The sequence below is a fragment of the Myodes glareolus genome, chromosome 1, assembly GCF_982192425.1.
Source record: "Myodes glareolus chromosome 1, mMyoGla1.1, whole genome shotgun sequence".
NCBI lineage: Eukaryota > Metazoa > Chordata > Mammalia > Rodentia > Cricetidae > Myodes > Myodes glareolus.
Window position 1 is genome coordinate 102,810,949 of NC_142026.1, and position 20,111 is coordinate 102,831,059.

Sequence of the window (20,111 nt, forward strand, 5' to 3'; positions counted from 1 at the left end):
CTTTGCTTTCTCCAACCATTATCACCTGGGACTCTGGCCATTGATGAACTTCAATGGAGGCTGGAGTTTCATTTGTTTACAGATGCCGGGCTACAGGTGAAATCACAAGCTGAGATCACCAGACCTCCACCCAAGAATAGACCATTCAAAGGAAATTCCTGGCATTCCAAGCACTGTAGATAAAAACACCTGCCAGTGCACAGTCACCAGGAAACCTTAGATGAATGTTAGCCAATCAGGAGTCTAAAAACCTCAGAAACCCCTCGCCCCCACCTTTACTACTATAAAACTTATTCTAATTGAGCTCGGGGCTCTCTGGTTATTTCAATAGGTTGGACATGCGAAGAGACTGAGTTTGCAAACTTGATTAAAATAAAGGCTCTTTGCTTTTACATATGGTACTCAATCTCCTTTCTTGGCTTTTGTGGGGACCCGTGGATTTAACATAACAAACAAAGGGTCATAAAAAAGGATTCATAGAGTGAATAATGCTAGTAGATGTTTTATCCTGTTGCAATGTTCAAAACATCAAAAGACCACCTTAACTTTATGGAGTTTTAATTAGCTGGATTTTAAGTTACAGATGTCGATTTCCCGATTTCCCCCTTGGTCAAGTTCAGAACTGGTGCCCTGCTGAAAGTGGGTGGGGGTGGGGTACATACATTTCAATTGTATTTCTGTAGGCCTAAAATAACATCATTGGTCTTTGCATTCCTGGAATAGTTTAAATTCCTGGCATTGTCATAACAGACCAGATTGCTGACTGGGCTAGCTTCAGGCTTCTAAGATGGGTGCTTTGGTCAGCAGTTTTTGCCTCCATGTACTATTGTTCTTTTAAAAAGAATATGATGATGGGATGGCCCCGGGGGGCTCGCCGAGTCCTACAAGGATGGCTGTGAGTCCCTGTAGCGCCATGTGGCCCGGGGAGTCAGGCGGGCGGTTACGGCGGATAAAAGGCTCATAGGACATAGGATTATTTAAAGAAGAGCGAGACATTTATTGCTTAAAGAAGAGAAAAACAGAAAGAACAAAGACACATGAGACTAGACAAACACGCACCCACGCACGCACCCACACACACACACCAGAGAGAGAGAGAAGATGGGGGGTGTGTCAAAAGTGGCTGGGATGGGCGTGGTTAGTTCTTAAAGTGTCCCAATGGAATAACATGTACAAATGCAGAACAATGATTCCTGCCTCTAGTTTTGGATGGTTCATTTTGATTCTAGGCCCCTCTAGAGTGTATTTTACTTACAGTTCTAGATGAATCTTTTGAGACATAGTGATGAACCAGCCTACTTTTCTCTTAGGCTTGAAAGCCATCTTATGGTAAAGACAAACTAGACTAATTCTCGTTTATCATTAATCCTCTGTTTCTCAAGGATTGTGTTATGCCCTGCATCTGTAATGTTAACTACAAATGATTCTGTATGGCTTATTCCAGGAAATGGCAGCCATGTCTTTGTTTCAAAAAGTTGTTTATAACCATCTTACAACCCTCCCTTCGCTTCAGAAAATTATTTTGACCACCTGTTGTTATGACAGTTCTGATTTCGGAGCTAGTGACTTGAGCAGGTCCTACTGAGGGTGGGAGACCGAGGTGGTGGGAGACAGACAGCTATGCCATCAGGAGAGAACTTGGGTATAGAGTTTATTTAGTGGGTATTGAGAAAAGGGTAAGGGTAAGGGGGTTACGGAGGGAAGAAAGAGAAAGACAGAGACAGAGAAAAAAGGAAAGAGGAAAGGGAGTAAGAGAAGGCAGAGGCTGCCTCTTCAGAAGAACAGACAGAGAGAGAAAAAGGAAGAGAGGAGGATGAAGATCACCTTGCCTTGGCAGGAGATGGGGAAGACTGGGATTGGGCGGAACTTGTCTCTTAAAGGGACAGGGAACCCAAATGACAGGGCACACCAGCAGAATTGTAATTGTAACAATGACTATCTTGCTATGTTTATCTTGCAATCATATATTTTTTTTATACTTATGTTCTGCTCCTGTAACCTGTGGGAGTTACTACCCCGAGTTACATTTCCCTGCCCCCATTTGAGATGCTTATCTGCAAAGAAAACATAACTTCCCTTTGCTGCTGGAGTTGGGTAAGGAAGTTTGAGTGCACGTGATCATTCCTTGATCCCTGCTGGGGTCAGGTAACAGTCCCTGCTTGGGTCTGGTGACAGTCCCTACAGGGGTCAGGTGACAGTCCTTTCGCAGCCCACTCCTCATTTGATGCCATGGTATAAAAGCTAGCCCCAGAAGAACAATAAAGAAGCTGTTCCACCTCAACCTCGTGCTCTGTGGATTCATTCAACCTGGACCCCCTCCGCCAAGACTCGTGCAGACTCGTGGTTCCAGCCCATGCAGTCGCGGCAGTAACCCACACCTTATACACCAGTTGGAAACCCCCTAACCCTGGGCTATGAAAACCTTGCCTTCCTCATGCTCTATGCTGACCTCGTGAACCCATCATTAGTGGGAAACAGCTCATGTACACAAGTAAAAATTATTGCTTTAATTAATTGCTTACTTCAATTAATTTGGCCATGATGTTTTGGGTCAGTAGTCTTTCTCTTCCCATCTTTGAGATTAACAATTGCTCTTGTAGACTCTCTCCTCAAGAATGTAAGGAGCTACTTATTGACTGGGCACTGAGTTTCCAGACTGACACTCATCTTGCCACTTCACAGAACTCTCAAGCTTCTTTAATGCAGCTAATCTTGCCTTCTTGCTGAGCTAAGGAACAAGAGCTTTTTATTTTTATTTTTCAGATGAAGCCCTAAGAAATTCATTGCTCTGAATGTCATTCTCCCCAATGGCAATAACTAATGTCTTTAAAACTGCTTTACCCTCAGCCCTCACATCTACTCATTTATGGCTTTTAATATTATTTATGTAATGGTGATTTTGAGGTTCTCTTTTACCTTGGGAATGGTAAGCCCAGAAATGGGCTTCAATGTGTAGCTGTTAAAAGTTTCGATACTTTGCTTTCTACTGCTGCTTTTTCATTCCAACCCAGAAAAAAAGGAATCATCACCCAGGGAAGGTGTTTCATAATCTCTCATTATTCGTCTGGTTGAATATGAAATTTCTTAGCATTAGGTGTAAACTGAGAGAAAAGCCTTAAGGTGAATGAATTTTACCACATTTACCCAACCTTCCAGGCCTGACAAGTGGTAATACTCAAACAGAATTGGCAAGGTGATGTGTGGTTGCAGAGTGTGAGGTCTGGGACTGCATTCCCCAGTGTTCCCTGGACTCATAAGACACATAGGGACAGTGTTTAGAAATCTCTGTGGCTGCATGAAGGAATCCTCATTAAGGCCAACACTTATCTGGAGAGTCATAGACATAATGTTATAAAGCCTAGATGCATGACCAATGAGAAGTTTCTTGAAACTTAGAGATATCACTGGACATATCTTCTCATTCAATATCATTACAAAAAGATATTTTAAAAAACCGCACATATTATATATAAAATGACTAAGCAAAATAAGTAGCATCCTTTAAAATCATTATATACTTAGTGACTATGTTTTGTCTCTATGTGCTAAGATTAGGCAATGGAGCCTAAAGTGTCTAAGAAAGCAAGTAATGGAGGAGCACCTGACAAAGCACTGTGTAAGAGAAGGCAAGCCCCACAATGTCAGAGAAGGCTAACCCCAAATGCCTGCTTTTTCCAAGTCTGACTTTAAATGGTTAAGTTTAGGATTCTCTTAAAGAATGCAGCCCCTGCTGAGCCAGGGAATGGCTTCAGTGAATAGAGCCCCTGTACAGCCTGCCAACCAGAGCTCAGAGCCTTAGCACCAACACAAAGACCCGAGTGGTAGGACAGCTGTCCTGTCATCCCAGCACTTGGCCGATGGAGGAGGGATCCCTGCAATAGGCGGGCTAACTAGACTAGCTGCATTGCTGAACTTGGGGTTTATTGAGAGATCTTGCCTCAGGAATCAGCAAGTGATTGAGGCAGATACCCTAAGTCAACCTCTGCCAATATGAATACACACTGGCATACACATGGGGACATGCACATATACATGCATGTACACTGTGCAAACATACACATGAAAAAGATGTGTATTTGTTCCTTAGCAAGGGAAAAGAAATAGATGTTTAGAATATTGTATTTATATTGATATGTATATTTGTTCCTTAGCACGGGAAAATAAGTAGATGTTTAGATTATTATATTTATATTGATATGTATGTTTGTTCTCTAGCAAGGGAAAAGAAATAGATGTTTAGAAAATTATATTTATATTGATAAACACGTTAAGTATAAATAAGAGTGTTGTGCGTGTGATTTACTTTTCTATTCTCTAGAGGCTCTAAACATACCCTTATGTAACAATTTGAAATTAATCCTGTTAAAAGTGAATATAATACATCCACCTTCCCATTATTGCTCAGTGTCATTTTCTAATATTCTATTAAATTGGTGTTTATTATGGTTTCAGAAGAATAAACTTTGCAAAGCAAAGTGCATAAAGAAATTTCACAGTAACTATGATCTGGAAAGATACTTCCAAGCTGTGTAATACATCTTAATTACACGGAAAAGCCATTGAGTATATACTCCTATTGCTTTGCTAAAAGCTAGTCATTAGTTTAGTCTCATTCTATTGAATACTTTCAATGCCCTATTCCTCATTTTACACTCTAGCAAATGAATCTTAATTTTAAGCTTTCTTATGAACTTTGATAACTTATCTGAATGACTAGACTGTGTTCATTTTACTTGCTTATTTGTTGTATGTAAAATCCAAAAGTCAAATTATCAATTCTATTGTTAATATTTGTTCTGACTAGCTGACAGAAACAACTTGTTATATTTATTTACTTAAATGACTTCTCTAAAATCTTAGTGTAAATATATTTATTTTTATCATTGATAACTAAATCTTACTTCTTGCTTATTTTTGAGTCACAAGACAGTAATGCCCTTTATAGAATAATGATAAAACCAAGGTTTTATTTTCAGATTTGTCTTATTTTACATATGCTTGCATGCATGTATGTGTATCATATGTATACTTAGTGCCTGCAAAGACCAGAAAAGGGAATCAGATCCTCTGGAACTGGACTTAAAAATGGTTGCAAACCACTGTTTGGGTGGTGGAAATCAAACTTGGGTCAGCTAGAAGAGCAACAAGTGTTCTAAACCATTCAGTCATCTCTTCAGTCCCTAAAACTGAGGTTTTAGAACACACTCTTCAAATTCTTTTATTTGCCACCCCTCATGGATTGGGACCAGTCCTGAATGTAAAAATTACTTTTTTTATATACACCTTAATATCAGATCCAAGGTAGCTTGTTATGCTATTTCAAAATAGTTTTGTACATGAAAATGAGGTCATCTGCAAAGTTTTAGATTTGTGGTATTTTTACCAGCATTCAAAAGTTGGAGATTTAAGACGAGGTTTGTCCAATTCTGTATTCATGACAACAAGGAAAAGTTTATGTGAGTTACAAGTTAACATCATTTGATTTAGCAGGCCATAGGACTCAAATGGAATTCAATACAAAAATATGGTCAGGCATGCATCTTAACTAAAGCTGCCTCTTCCCATCTTGGCTTAACCTCTTTTCAACGTTTCCCCTGAAGGCCAGCAGTTTGGTCAAAGAGATAAATGGACTTTTATTGCTGTGGTTCTGTACGAATGAATCTGTTACTGATAATTTTATTAAGGAAATGAGTTGAACTTTGCAGAGAAATTATTACGAAAAGTGAGACTCAATGTGATTCATTTCCAGGACACAGTTCACTACGAACAGATGTGAATTAGAATGAAACAGGTCCTTTAAAGGATAATATTTATTGCTGGAGGGGTTAGAGGTAAGACAGCTAATCCTAAGTTGATGGACCACCTTCAGAGGGAAGGTTTTTCTTGACTCATAAGGAAATAGACATAGTACAGGAAAAATTATACCTAAAAATTTACATTTGTAAAATTTAAGCAGTAGAAACCAATTTCAATAGTTTTCAATAATGTTATAAGAAAATATGGATTTGGTAGTTTAAAATCATTATTCACACACACACACACACACACATATGTCTATGTGTCAAAAATTTGTCATAGGTGTATGTTAATCTGTCAACATTAAGACATTCATTCTGGAGGTTATATGAATTGCACCTTCATCTTTCTCACGGCTAGAGGATACCTTTGGGCTACAGCCTCTTTACGATACAAGTCTCTCTCCCCTATCTGCCTAGATAAGTTCTCTGATTTTAAAGATTCCAATTGGTCTTGGGTTCACTAAGATAATCCACGCAGTCAGTCATATTCAACCAGTTCAGCCCAAACCAGTTGTGTCATTGATGGTGTGATATAGTTACTGGAGATTCACAGGTTCCAATAATGACAGCGCAGAAATATCTAGAGAATGATTATTCTAATGTATCCGACAAAACTGTAGTAAAACACAAAACTTCTGAATCAAAAAATTGTGAGATTTGACATTGTGAACCATGATAAAGATATGTGATAAGTAGAATTATAATTAACAAACTTACAGCAGCTATGTGGTAAGCATTGTGCTGAAAGCTTTATGTATGTTGACACTTATAACAGTTCTGCAATGTGCATGCATTGTTATTTTTTACATTGCATAGTTAAGGAAATTAAGGCACCTTTGCCCAAAATTGGTTGGTAAATGATAGAATTTGGTATAGGGATTCAACCTGTCTGATTTCAGAGTTCATAAGCATAATAATAATGTTCATGATCAACAAAAAGCATCAAGCTAAAATACATCCCGTTAACACAATCCTATTTTGGTAAAAGAATAATTTGTATAAAAATTTTCTATGGGTAGAAAGGCTGAGTGATTACTTTCACTTTGTTTACTATAAACATTTTAATACACTATTTTATTTAATAGCTATTATTATCCAGAGAAGTGAAACATCCAAGTTTGTTTAAGATACCCAGTGAATTAAATGTTATTTTAGTCACCGTGAGGATAATTGTTGCTGATCTGTTTTTAAAATACAATAGAGACTGCAAACTTGGAGTAAAACTATTGTGGAGAATGCACAACCAGGCGTGAATTTTTTGCTGTAGCTGAGTGTGCAGCCAGCTCTGGCTGGTATAAAGGCTGTGTACTTAGGACAGACCATGAGTTGTCTTGAAAGATAAATGAAGTGGGTGTGAATCAACCTTGAGAGGTACTTTAAAGCAGGATGCCAAGGTGAGCCCAGATGGAGGGATGCGTTGGGGAGCACATTTCCCCACAGAAACAAGGTAATTAACAATAGTTATGTCACTGGACTAGTCAAGGGGAGCCCTCAGCACCTCATAGCTAAATAGTTTATGACCTACCTTCTAAATGACAATGCAATCGACATTCCAATTCGAGACATCTCTCCCCTCTACGCCCCTCTGTGGAACAGTCATGATCCTCTCAGCCGTGATTAATGTTTCTTCCCCTACAGCATTTAGTTCCAGGGACAAGAAGAAATGGAACAAGAAGGACACAGCCACCTTAAGGAATGGAACTGCATCCCTAACTAGGGCACCTTTCCGGAAGTCAGACACTAGCTATGCTGTATCTAAAGGACATGACGGACATTTACTTGACGAGGAACTTAATATGTAAATACCCTTTAAATATTTTTATTGTCATGACTGGATGAAACTGGAAGGACTGAGAAATACATTAAAATATCAATGAGGGTCTGTAGCACAATGGCTATGGAACACCGATTTTTATTTACGGAAGATGAACATTCAGACTTGACAGCTCTGGCACTGAGAACATGGATACCTCTCATAGAGATACTGGACCTGCCTTCTATTTTAGTTTCTCTCACTTGGGAATTGGCACCGTACCAGTTTCCAGGTTTCCTGTAATTAATGCGACACTGTGATGTAGATTCAGCAGGTAGACACTAGTTGCACACAACACGGACTCAACATTGGTTACATTGTTGTTTATTCTTCTTCAAATAGTGTACCAGTTAAAGGTTTAAAGATCAAGAATAAAAGCCCTTCAAAAGAAATTTTTTTTTTTAAGTTGTGTTTCCTTCGAGGCAGAAACCCAATACAAAGATTTCAGTCCAGTGCTTTATTTGAAAGTTGTCCCAGGAATCTTGAGAAGTGAAGCAGAAAGATGATAAAAGGAGACAGTTACCACTGCAGAGAATTGAGACTTGATGCTGGTGGGGATGCCAATGATGTGAAGGCGTCTGTTTTGGGGATATCCCACACATGTGCTCAGAAAGCTGAGATCACCATCCCTACCTTTCTTCTACTGCTTGGTAAAGATGGATCTTGAGGAAATAATTTCATTTTTTAGCCAAGCATCTCCTATGCTTATTTAACAGTTCATTCTGCTTATAAAAAGATGAATGCCATATATTGAAAAGTCACAGTTCAGTGATTATGAATGAGGAAGGGAAAGACGGCATTATGCTTTCCTGTATAGGCCAAGGATTTCTCAAGCTGATTCTTCCGGCAGGGAGACTATTACACGATTATGGCTGGATCCATACAAATGCCTGGTAAATTTAAGGAGCTGGTGGAGCACTTGGCCACACAGAAGCAGCTTCTTCAACAGACAGGACTAGCTTAGTTTTACCTTTATTTACTTTGTCCATGCAAAATACCTGCAATAAAGCAGATATTGGGCATCACGGGTGGGTAAAGCAGAGTGACAGGAATTAAAAGAAATGCTACTAGGTTGGTGTAGGAGGTCCTACTGTATTTGTGTTGCTTTCATTGGGCCTGGTGATAGGGCAGAACTTAGGTAAGTGGGGAGACAGAACTGAATTCTGGGAGGAAGAAAGCAAAAGAGAGAGACACCATGGAGCTTCCAGGTCAGACATGCTAAATCTTTCCCGGGAAATCATGACCTCGTGATGATATACAGATTAGTAGAAATGGGTTAAATCAAGATGTGAGAGCCAATAAGAGGCTAGAGCGAATGGGTCAAGAAGTAACTTAATTAATACAGTTTCTGTGTGGTTATTTTGGGTGTAAGCTAGCCGGACGGCCAGGATGAAAAGCAGGCCCCCTCCCCTAACACTACATATCTCTAGCTTCAGTTTTACCCAAAGGTTGTGAAGGCCCCAAAAGGCGAGGAAGAGCACATGCTGGGGTACTGGAATGTCATTAACCATTGAAAGCACTTCTGAGAACATTAGGAAAGCTTGTTTATAAATGTGGCAATTCAAACATTCATTACAATATAAGTATGAACATTAATAATTTTATAAGATCAAATCCCCTTAACTTTCTAAGATGGAAAATTAAATATAAAATATGAACATCAATAATTTTATAAGATCAAATCCCCTTGACTTTCTAAGATGGCAAATCACTTTTGATTATCTGGTCTGTATTCTCGAGAATACAGATCCATGATCCATCTAATCTCTATTTAGTTACTCTGAAATGTAATGTTTGTTCAAAGTAGTCATCATTGGATGTCCAAGTTAAAGTTGCCCTACACAAATGTCATTTTCTAAGTAGGGCAAGTCCCACTTGCCACAAGAAGCTTGCTGCTTAGCTTTTATCCTTTTTTACAGTTTTAAACCTCTATGTCAGGCAGTGAGAAGATGGTACTTTTTAAGTCCGTGGACAGTTCTTATTACAGCAATTTACTCCAATGGCTTTACTGGAGTAAATGGATCTCAACACAATACTCTCATTCGGTACCAAGATTAGTGATGCTTTCCATCGCTGATGTGGCTGCAAAAGCAACTCCCTTTTCTGAACCCCAGTGAGCATCACTTGCTCCAGCATGTTTCCTCCTTCAACTTTCCGCCCGCAGGTGGCAGCAGCGGGCTCCAGAGCGCGTGGCTGCAGGTAAATGCTGCCATCAGTTCCGTATTGTCACCAACCAGGAATGGCCCCTAACCAGCAGGATAGTCCTTGAGGTCGGGTAGATAAGTGCTCAAATTTCGTCCGATCCTTCTCAAATTTCTTTGCGAAGAAAGCAGTCTGCAGCAGCCACAGCAAAGTCATAAATTTCCTATGGTTCCCTAAATTTCCCAACTTCAAGCAGCAACTCAGTTCTTTCCCTGTAGCAGGGTCAGCGTGGAAACTCTTCAAGCTCCTACCTTTCCTATCCTTGGCACCCGGGTGCTGAGCACGCAGGGAAGGGTTGGTGGCCACTTTGCCCTCCTAGCTCCTTAGGCTTTCTGCTCCATTCGGGTTTTCCAGAGGGGCAGACTGCTTAGCTGCACTCCAATTTTATCCCACCACCCCTTTCCATAACCCTAGACCCCAATGCACGCGCACACATAGACACACACACAAACACACACAGACACAGATACACATACACACGCAGCTTGTTCACGTGTAGTGCTTCTGGCTGGGCTGCCTGAGCAAGACCGACACCAACCCAGCAAGTCAAGACCATGCGGTCCGGACTCCTCCGGCCGGATGATGCTTCCCGGTATCCCCCGTCACCACCACCGCCGTGGTCGCCGCAGCTTCAGCGCGCCGCGACACCACGCCCGCAGCGGCCAAAGCTGCAGCTCGGGCTCCGACCTCCGAGAAGTTGTCGCCCGGGAGGGGACAGCGGGCATCTGAGGAGGACCCCCCACATCTGGGGAGGGGTGCCGCGGGGACTCTCTGTGCCCGGAGCCTGCACCCGCCCCGCGCGCCCCGCAGTCCGGGGCAGCGCACAGCCCCGCCGCCCCCCGCTCCCGCCCCGCCCCGCCCCCCCGGGCCCTCCACCGCGCGGAGCGCCCGAGCAGCCGCCGCCGAGCGCGCAGGGAGGCAAGGCAGCGCCCGGCGCGCGTTTCTGCCGCCCCCGGAGCCCGCGCGCGCGCGGGGAGTGCGGGGCGAGCGCGCGTCGGGCGGCGGCCGCAACTTGGCGGGCCAGATGCCCCAGGGCGCGGCGGCGCTGCTTGCCTGCCGCTGCCGCCCCTGCGGGCCCGGGGCGCGTCTCCTTGGGCGGCGCTGCCCGCGGCGCGGCGTGTGCACCGAGCGAGTGAAGGTATGTGTGGCGGGCGCGGCTGGAGCAGGCGCCGGCGCGCAGGCAGGTCCTAATGCCTGTCACTTCCCAGGACATTGGCAGCGGCAGCCCGGAGCCCCCGAGCCCTGGGCAGGTTTGCCTGTCCTTCCCGGCGATCTGATTGGATAAAGTGGGGGCTCGACGGTGGCCGACGTGGGACAGTCTGGCTGTGGCAGGGGTCTCGGAAACCATGGGTTATTGCAGTGGCAGGTGCACGCTTATCTTTATCTGTGGCATGCAACTGGTAAGTGACGCTTGGGTCCTCTTATTCTGTAATGTGCCTTTGAGAGAGTGGCCAGGGAGTGCAGTAAGAGGTCTCTGCCATTGGGCAGGACGGAAGGAAAAAGAAAAGAGAAAAGGTGACATGTATCACCTGTGTTAAATATGATTTTAGGGGTGTGAGAAGTGACCCTTTGTGCCCTCCCCCATTTCTGTCCCTCTAAAGACAGTTTTGTAGGTGCGGCTTAAACTTGTTATCTTTAATTTCTTTAAGGGAATTGGGATGTAGCTTTTCTTTTATGCTTGGCATTTCTGTTAGTGTAAGAGGGTGATTGTCATATATATACATTACTATATATGTGTTAAACAGATCCTCAGACTTTTCTTTTAGATACTTGTTTGGCAGTGTCTTTATTTATTGTCATTTGATATTTTCTAGGAATATTTTATCATAATGCTCTTAAAAACTCCTTGTTCAGCTCAGATGGTATTCTTACACCATTCTGAGCTAGGAAGCCACACCGACTTCTCAAAGTATGTAGCTTAAAGAGAAATACTTAGATAAACTCTGCAATACCATTGCTACAGAGTCGACCAGTAACCTTTAAATCATAATTGCTACAATAATCCAAAGGAAAAAAATAATATCTTGTTTTCCATTGTGTGTGGCGTTGCCACTGACACAGATACTATTGTCTGATCTCCCAGGATGGAGAATTGTATGTACTTTTTGAGGAATGTCCTGTACTTTCTAAAAAGGCAAGAAGCCAATAATGCCTCTGAATTTCAATTCCTAAGGGCAATGGAAGGAGGGGCTGAGGGGAATGTAGAGGTGAAAAATTACGACACTGGCAAGTGGCTAATTTGAGGTAGGAGGTACTTGCTTCATTGGCACCAAGTAGCTGTCCATAGAAAGTATGAATTAATCTACTTACCCTCGATTATTTAAAAAAAAAAAAAGACTAGAGACTTGTACGATGGCGGGTGATTACTGAAAGCCCAGTCATTACAAAGTGCTTAAATAAATAGTAATTTTCTATGGAAACCGACAGAAGAATGTCTCAAGTTTTTTTCACTGTTTATCAGTTGCAAAGACTAGCAGCAAGGTTTTTATTTATTTATTTTTATTTATTTAGCTAAAGTAGAGTTTTTGAGACATTTCAGCTCTGGATTTTTTCCCCCTTCAAGAAAAGTTCCCAGACGATGTATTCTTGAATCTGTTGTGTCCTCTGTACTTTGTTGTAAGGAAAAAGAAGATAGAACAATAGATACAGTTTGTTTTCTTGGTGCTCTCTAAACCAGCTTCTATTTCTCTTCCATAGATTTGTGTAAGTTTCTCAGTACAGTAGTTTTGCAGTTAATAATAGGGTTAAGCAGAGTTTACTTCGTGAAACTATATAGACAGCTCAAGTGTTCCAAGTTGTATTATATCTTCCAAACATTTTTATTTTTGTATATGATTTAGGTTGTTTTATATTTGCATATTCACAGTCTAAAAGCATAAAACTGAGAATAAGTTGGTGGGTAACACATGCTTATGTTCTTTCCAGTTTAAAGAACTGGAAATGTAAATTAATTCTTACTTGTTTAGTGTTAAGAGGGGTTTTATTAATGCAGTAGGGCAGTTGTATGTATTAGATAAAATGACATTTTGTGTGACTGTTATATATTCTTCAAATAATTGGAAAATATAAATATGCCAACGAGGAAGGTAAGTTTACACACATGATACAGCTGTAGTTTTCTTTGTGTTTGTGTGTGCGTGTGTGTGTGTGTGTGTGTGCACGCGCGCGCACGCACATGTGAATACATATGCATCCATGCAACCATGTATTGTAGAAGAGCTATGATACTACATAGAAAAGAAACCTTAATCATGGCAAAGCTCTTCAACTAAATAGAGTTGTCTGCAAGACAGGAATACTCAGCCTAAGCCAGGGCACGTTTGAGTCCTGAGAAGTTTTTGTGCTCTGTGAGAATCGTGGTGTCCTTTCATTCCCACCTTTCATGTCACCAGGCTTGTATCATTAGCAGCCATGTTAGTGCGAGGTAGAACGAAAAATAAAGGACAAAGAAAATTAATTGCCTGGATAAGGTGAAATCATCACACCCTTTAAGACCTAACAGATTCTTGTTAATTGTGTTGTAGAGATCTTTTTTTCCATAAAATGCGTCTTGGCAAATAGTTGTAGAACACCTATAAGAGGTAGTTAATGTTTTTCTCTATGTTTATAGATAGAAAATGCTTATGCATCTTTGAGCTACTTTGGGAGAAATTTGTTTTACATGAAAACCAGATTCCCAGAATAAGCTTTGACTTGTGTGTCAGTGACTGACACTGAGTTGCTAAGTTCTGTAGACTTTGGAAGTGTTCGGCTTGTATTAGGACACTGGACACTTTTTACTTTCCAGATTTCACTTTAGTTTTGTTAAAACTGCTGGAAGTCCAAGATAGCTAAGTTTAAGATCTTTTTTCTGCATTAAGTAACTTTATTAAGTCTCTACAAGCATTACTCTTTAGCCTGATAAGTAGAATACTGTGTTTTTTTAGTTGAAAGGTTGCATCAGTTTAAAGGGTGTTGGGAAAGGATGTAGTATTTTTAAATCCTATAGCAATAGACGCCTCCCTTGCCGGGTTATTTTCAAAGCAGATGTGGTATTTTAAACATTTAATATAAGAAGAACAGGGTGAAAAGTTGACATTTTCTGGCCTGGAGTCTATATCCATGCTGCAAATTAAGTAAAATGTTTTTATATCTTAAAGTTTGACAGCGTATAAACATAAATGAACATATATTATTGAACTATCTGGAAACCAGATATCAGAGCATAACAAATTATAATTCTGTGTTCTTATAATTCAGTATAAAACTTTCATTCTATGAGAAAGTGTCTACTTGTATCATAAATCGAAATCTCTGAGCTGTGTGGTTAACTGGCTTCAGATATTTGGGTGATTCTTGCAAGACGGAGTGTGATTTCTGGAAAGAGATTTCTCCATGGGCAGAAGCTAGAATTTAAGCTCATAATCACTGGAATGAGACTTCCTTGTTATCATTGTCGCCGTCACTGCTAAGAAACGGAAGATTTCAGATAGTGACAGAAGTCATCACAGTATTTCCAGTGATGGGGTTAGTAGCGCAGGCCGAGAACAACTTAAGTTCTTGTTTATATCTCTATAACTTGTTAAAAATTCCCGGGAAAGAATCTACCTTCCCCTACCCAGCTTTTCTGTGAGTCAAAGACTACTTCATATAAATGTTGAAGGAAAAAGTATTCTAATTTGTCTTATTGACAAAAATAACCCTGTTATATCATGGAAGAACATAACTTTAGCGTGAAAACACAACTTTGTTTGCAAGTAAGGGAGCTCCAGATCACACACGTGTTCCACATCGGAGTCCTGTGTGGTGTGAAGTGTGGCTTTCATAAACTACTGAAAGAAGCCTAGGTTGGCATTCATCAGATTACCACTGGAAAATGACCTTCTTGCCATGTGATCTATGAAATATAACTAAGTTGGAGGAGGTGCCCCTAGCAATCAAGTTAGCAGCAGTGTGTGCGGCTGTGTGAAGCAGCACATCTGAAAGTGAAGAATGATAGTTGCTTCTTACTGCACAGTTACTGTGCATTTTAAGAGGTGGACATTTATTTCAAGAAAGCCACAGATGTATACATAAAAACCATCTTATTTTAATTACAGAGTGCTATATCTATTGTGATTTTCATGCGGTGTTCACCATTATTCGGCGAGTATTTGATTACTTTGGAAAAGCATCAAAGCATGGATGTGTGGCGACTTGGGACGTGTAGGTGGAGTGTGATGGTGTTCTTGGGGTACTGCCTTTGACATGTTGTTCACAGATCTAACTCATGAAGGAGAGTGAAAATTCCCATATGGCACTTTAGAAAGTTGTGAAATTGAAACATTCTAAGGGGTTTCTAAATTGTAAAAATAGCTTCTCTTGTTTGCAATGTTCTCTACACATGTACAAAAACATTTTTGGCATATCTTTTATTTTAAAATACTCTCCTATTGTAATTAAGCTTAATTATTCTTTAGCTAATGTATATCAAGAAAAGGATAGGAAGTTCTCATGCCATCTAGCCCTGTGCCTTTAAAATAAAGAAAAAAAGGAAGCAAGTATCAAACTGTTATGATGTTGTGTACCTCATTTCAGTAAGTCAATTTGTAGAGTTCTTCCCTTCTTCCTCATACAAAGACTTGGCTAGGTGGTACCCTCTAGCCACCTAAGGTGTCAAAGGTCAGCATGTTCTCTAGTGGGAAGCCTGTATGTAGTTGGTGTCTCAGAAATGTAAATGGCCATTGCCCCCTCCTTCCCCTGATTCTTTACTTTGGAGTCGAAATTCCTACTTACCCAATCAAGAATTTCAGAACAGAAGTCAGGGATGCCTCGAAGTAGCAAGCTCACTTTTGGAGGGTACTGATTTGTTGTTGGATATTACATGTTGGAAAACTACAATTTTAGAGATGGAAACAAGTGTTCACATCCTTGTTTTGTAACACAAATAAAAATATAATTTTAGCATCAGTTGCATTAAATATTTTTATTTCTTACTAGTGCCTAGTGATTTTAGAGAATGTATTTTACTTATACTGGTGGATTTTCAATTTGTACAGTGTCATCTGTCTATAGGTAAATTTTAGTTATTTATTTTTTATTTTTATTAATTAATTTATTTTTATTATCAAGACGAGTTTTCTCTGTGTAACAGCCCTAACTGTCCCGGAACTAGCTCTGTAGGCCAGACTGGCCATAAATTCACAGAGATCCACCTGCTTCTGCCTCCTGAGTGCTGAGATTAAAGGTACCCAGCACCACAGCCTGGTATGGTAATTTTAAAATTACCACTATACCTGATAACACTCAAGTGTCAGAATCAAACCAACATAGGAAAAATGTGTCCTCCCCCTCAATATCCTTAAGTTTTTGACCTCCTCCCTATGGAAACGTTATAGTTATTTGTAACATAGTGAAATGCAATAATTTGTCTCTTAAGAGTGGGGACAGATTCTGAGAAAGGCATCATTAGGTCGTTTCATTGTGTGAACATTATAGAACTCATTTCCACAAACGTGCATGGATCACCTGCTCTATGGCAAGCAGTATAATATTGCCATGGTTTTATGTTTGTCTGCAGCTAATGGAAACATTTCAGAGTGCTGGCCAGACACAGACACCTTTGGGGTGATATGCAGGGTTTCTTTCTAAACCTGTCTTTCATAATAGTGATAGAGTGAAATCGTATTTCACCTAAGGTCTCTAATAAATAAGCGTAAAGTTGTAGTGTGTTCTCTTACTATCACCAAGAAACTGGAAGATGTTTAAAAATTATGAAAGAACAACATGAAATGATGTTATTTTCTTTTATCGGACTGGGGTGGAAAGTGAAATTGCCAGCCAGTTTTTCTCTTTGGTGTTCCAGGTGTATTCAGATAAAGAACTGGTAGTGTTTGCAACATTACTTACCTCACATTCCTGAAAACTGCATCTTTTTTATTCTTTGTATTAGTTCTAAGCACACACACACACACACACACACACACACACACACACAGAGAGAGAGAGAGAGAGAGAGAGAGAGAGAGAGAGAGAGAGAGAGAAAACAGATCTAAGGTATAGGAGCACCTACTTCTCAATATGCTATAAATTACACACTTTTTGTGTGTCCTTTGAACCTGAAATAGGAAAGGATAGCCTTTAATTCTAGCACTTTCTACTTTTTAAACTACTTAGAGGGTGTCCCACGCCCGGTCTCGCCAGCAAGAACCACGCGGAACACTAGGATCCTTCTGCAGAAATAGCTTTAATACTTCTTGGGAGAGAGAGTATCAGCCAACATGGCCGGGGACCCAGATATGAAGGAAGCCATCCCTTATATATGAAACAGTCCCTGCTTCGAACGTGTCACTCTTGGATTGGTCAACTGTCCATAATCCCAGGTGAATGCCTCGGGAATAGGCGGGGACAGCAATGGTGGAAAGTTACCGAGCACATGTGCGTTTACCTGGCGGTGAAGCCGGATGTCAGCGCCATCTTGATGATGGAGAATGTGGCTGTGGCCCTCTACAAGAGGGCACATGCTAATGTTGGTGTCTGTAAAACACTTCTTTGAAAGTTACAAGGAAGTTCATTTTATGTGTGTTTTCAGATGAATTAGTTCTCAAATTGTGTGTTTTTGTAATACAGTATCCTCTAAAAATCTAGCTTTGATAAATATTTAAATACTAATGAAAACTTACATGTTTATTAGGAGCTTGCTTGTAGCTAAATAGTATTATTCTTTCATTACACTTCAATTTCCTGCACTAGTCCCATGAAACAGGTGACAAATATTAAGACCATTTTTCTCCAGAAATTAAGGTTTTAAAGTCACCCAATAGTGTGGGGGAAGATCTTGGATTCAAATGCGGAAATATAGGAATTTGAACTTGTGACTTTGTTCCTCACTGCCTCCCTTCCATGTAAGAAAGCTGGATCAACAGTTTCTACCAACTACATTCCTTCTGTCGTAATAGTCCACACCATACTACTTAGGCTTAGAAAGGCTCCGGATTTCAGGGCCCTGTCCAAACCTGCCTATGCAAGAAATCTGAGCCGTTAACAGATTGACCTGTTGGTGTATACATCATAGAATAAGCTTAAGGTAAATTTGCCAGTGTTGAGTAAGTACCCTGCGCTCTTCCAGGTAGAGTACAAGTTTGCCCAAACTCTATGAAGAATACTTGTACTATCCTGAAGGAGTAATTTCTACCTGTGTGTCTGTTTTCCTTTCAGTTGGCGAAGAGGTTATAGCTGCTGTCACTTCTGACTAACTTTTGATGGATAACCACTGAACATGGTTTTGGAGCATTGGTATGCATGCTCCCAACTGACTCCATGGGGAGAAGAAATGCACTCATTTATTCTTAAATTTGTTATTTCTTTTAAAATCAGTCCTTGACAGAGAGGTAATGCAGGACGCTTTGGTGGAAGCCGGTCTGTAGCTCTTGCGTTCATCTAAACCACCACTGAATGTGAATGTTACTGACAGCTGAGATGGGAAGGTCCGAGTAAGTAGGTTACGTGTAGTATCTACTAGTGTGGTAGAGAACATGTCTTGAACTTAAATTTTCATTTGCATCTATAAAGGACCTTGTAACATGGGTGTTTTAATGTATTCTGAATTTCTAAGGACTTTGCAAGTGTTCCTATCTATGGCGTTTAGCTGGCCTTAAATACTGCTGACCACTTAAAGGTGTTCTTCAGTCCGCACATATGTCCTTGAAAATTTCCAACCCAGCTAGAGAATGGGGTCTTTTCTTCCCCTGGCTTGTGACTGATGTGAAAGAAAGCTTGTCTGCTGAACAGACTATGCCTCCTTCTCACTTCTAGCCCAGTCCTATTCAGAGGTTTCCATGAGAGACATGGAAGGTTTTTCACAGTTTTAGTGTCTTTGCAATCAACAGGGACGTGGGCAAATCTGTAAACAGCCTTCAACTTGGCAATGCTGGAATGGAACTGGATTATTTACTGGCAAAGCCCCTTGTCTAAATAACTCCTTCTTGTGCTAAGCACAACCTTGGAAGGGAAAGGAGAGAATTTGCTGAGGCGGCACAAGATTAAGTTAGAAGCCAGATTGCTCTCTGCCCTGTCTAGTGTTGTTCATGCCATTTATAGTTTCGGTTGTGTTTTCTCATATGGAAAAGGGGGCAACTTATTCCTGACCCACATATCTTGAAGCATGCTTAGGAGAATCCAGGGGAAGAAGTATGCTTAAAATATCACTGAAATCATTAATGGTTTAATTTTTCACAACTTCACATCTAGGGATCCTACGAGTACTTTTAAGTGTGTTTACTTAACATTGCTATTTGCGTCAAAAGAACTGTGGCCCTAGTAGCAAAAACTAGTATTGTTTTAATTGAGTTTTTAATTCATTCACCCACAAATTTGGGCAGCTATATAAAGAGCTGTAATATCAGCGGCTAGTAGTTTGAAATAGATCAAAAATATGTAACATGTATGATCAACATATATTAATAGTTTATTAATTCTTTGAGAATTTCATACATATTATCTTGGTCATATTTACATCCACTGCTGTTTATACCTCTTCTACATCCAGCTCGGCTCCCAACCACCTCCTGACTTTGAGTCCTCCCTTTTATTTTAATAACCAAGATCAATTTGTACTGCCAATATACTTATGAGTGGGACCATTCACTATAGATAGTCTGGTGAAAACCTACAGGGGACACACCCATAGAGAAAACTGACTCTTCCTTCCCTAGAAACTGTCACCTGTTAATGGATCGGCACACTGTTCAGTATTCATTGAGAATTAAATTTGGATTTCACAATGCACTCAGCATTTCAGTTCAGTGTTTCTAAAATTCTGTTCTGAACACTTGAAAAATATTCTACCAACCCAACACTCTTTAACTTTTCTGTCTTGCTCTTCAAGAATCAGTATAGTAATTAGTATAGTAAGAGTCCCATAAATCTTGCTTTAAAGAAACTCTGCTTAATTCTGCTTAATGTACCTGATATTCACAAAGTGCTTGCAATGATGTAAGAAACTGATTTTGTTATAGTTGCTACTTATATTCTCCAGAACTATTATTCTCAGCACAATATTCAGCAAAATATTATTCTAGGCTAATGATATGTTTAATAGTAAATATTAAATTAATTGTCTAAATAGTATTTAAAGTTTAAAATTCAATATGGAAACAACTGTATATTTTTCTAACAAATAGTAATACATAAAATAAATGCCTCATCATCACATATCACATGCTTAAAGAACTAGAACATTATTCTTTTCAAATATGTACTTATTGCTTATTAGGTTTACTTGGTTTTCTGGAAATTATGCTTCAACTGCTAAATTGGCAGCTTAGCTTGAAATTTAGTCA

At 40.2% G+C, this 20,111-nt stretch overlaps 1 protein-coding gene across 2 annotated transcripts in view; it reads left to right on the top strand.

The window, feature by feature from the left end:
- Nucleotides 1-10,882: 10,882 nt before the first annotated feature.
- Nkain2 (sodium/potassium transporting ATPase interacting 2) overlaps nt 10,883-20,111 on the top strand; it is a 1,053,674-nt gene continuing 1,044,445 nt past the window's right edge. Inside the window, exon 1 of one of the 2 annotated variants that reach the window (XM_085689941.2) lies at nt 10,883-11,213. In XM_085689941.2, the coding sequence (XP_085546067.1) occupies nt 11,160-11,213 (54 nt within the window). In that variant the 5' untranslated portion in view covers nt 10,883-11,159. The remainder of the gene's footprint in view (nt 11,214-20,111) is intronic. The other variant, XM_048425402.3, reaches the window with a different exon arrangement.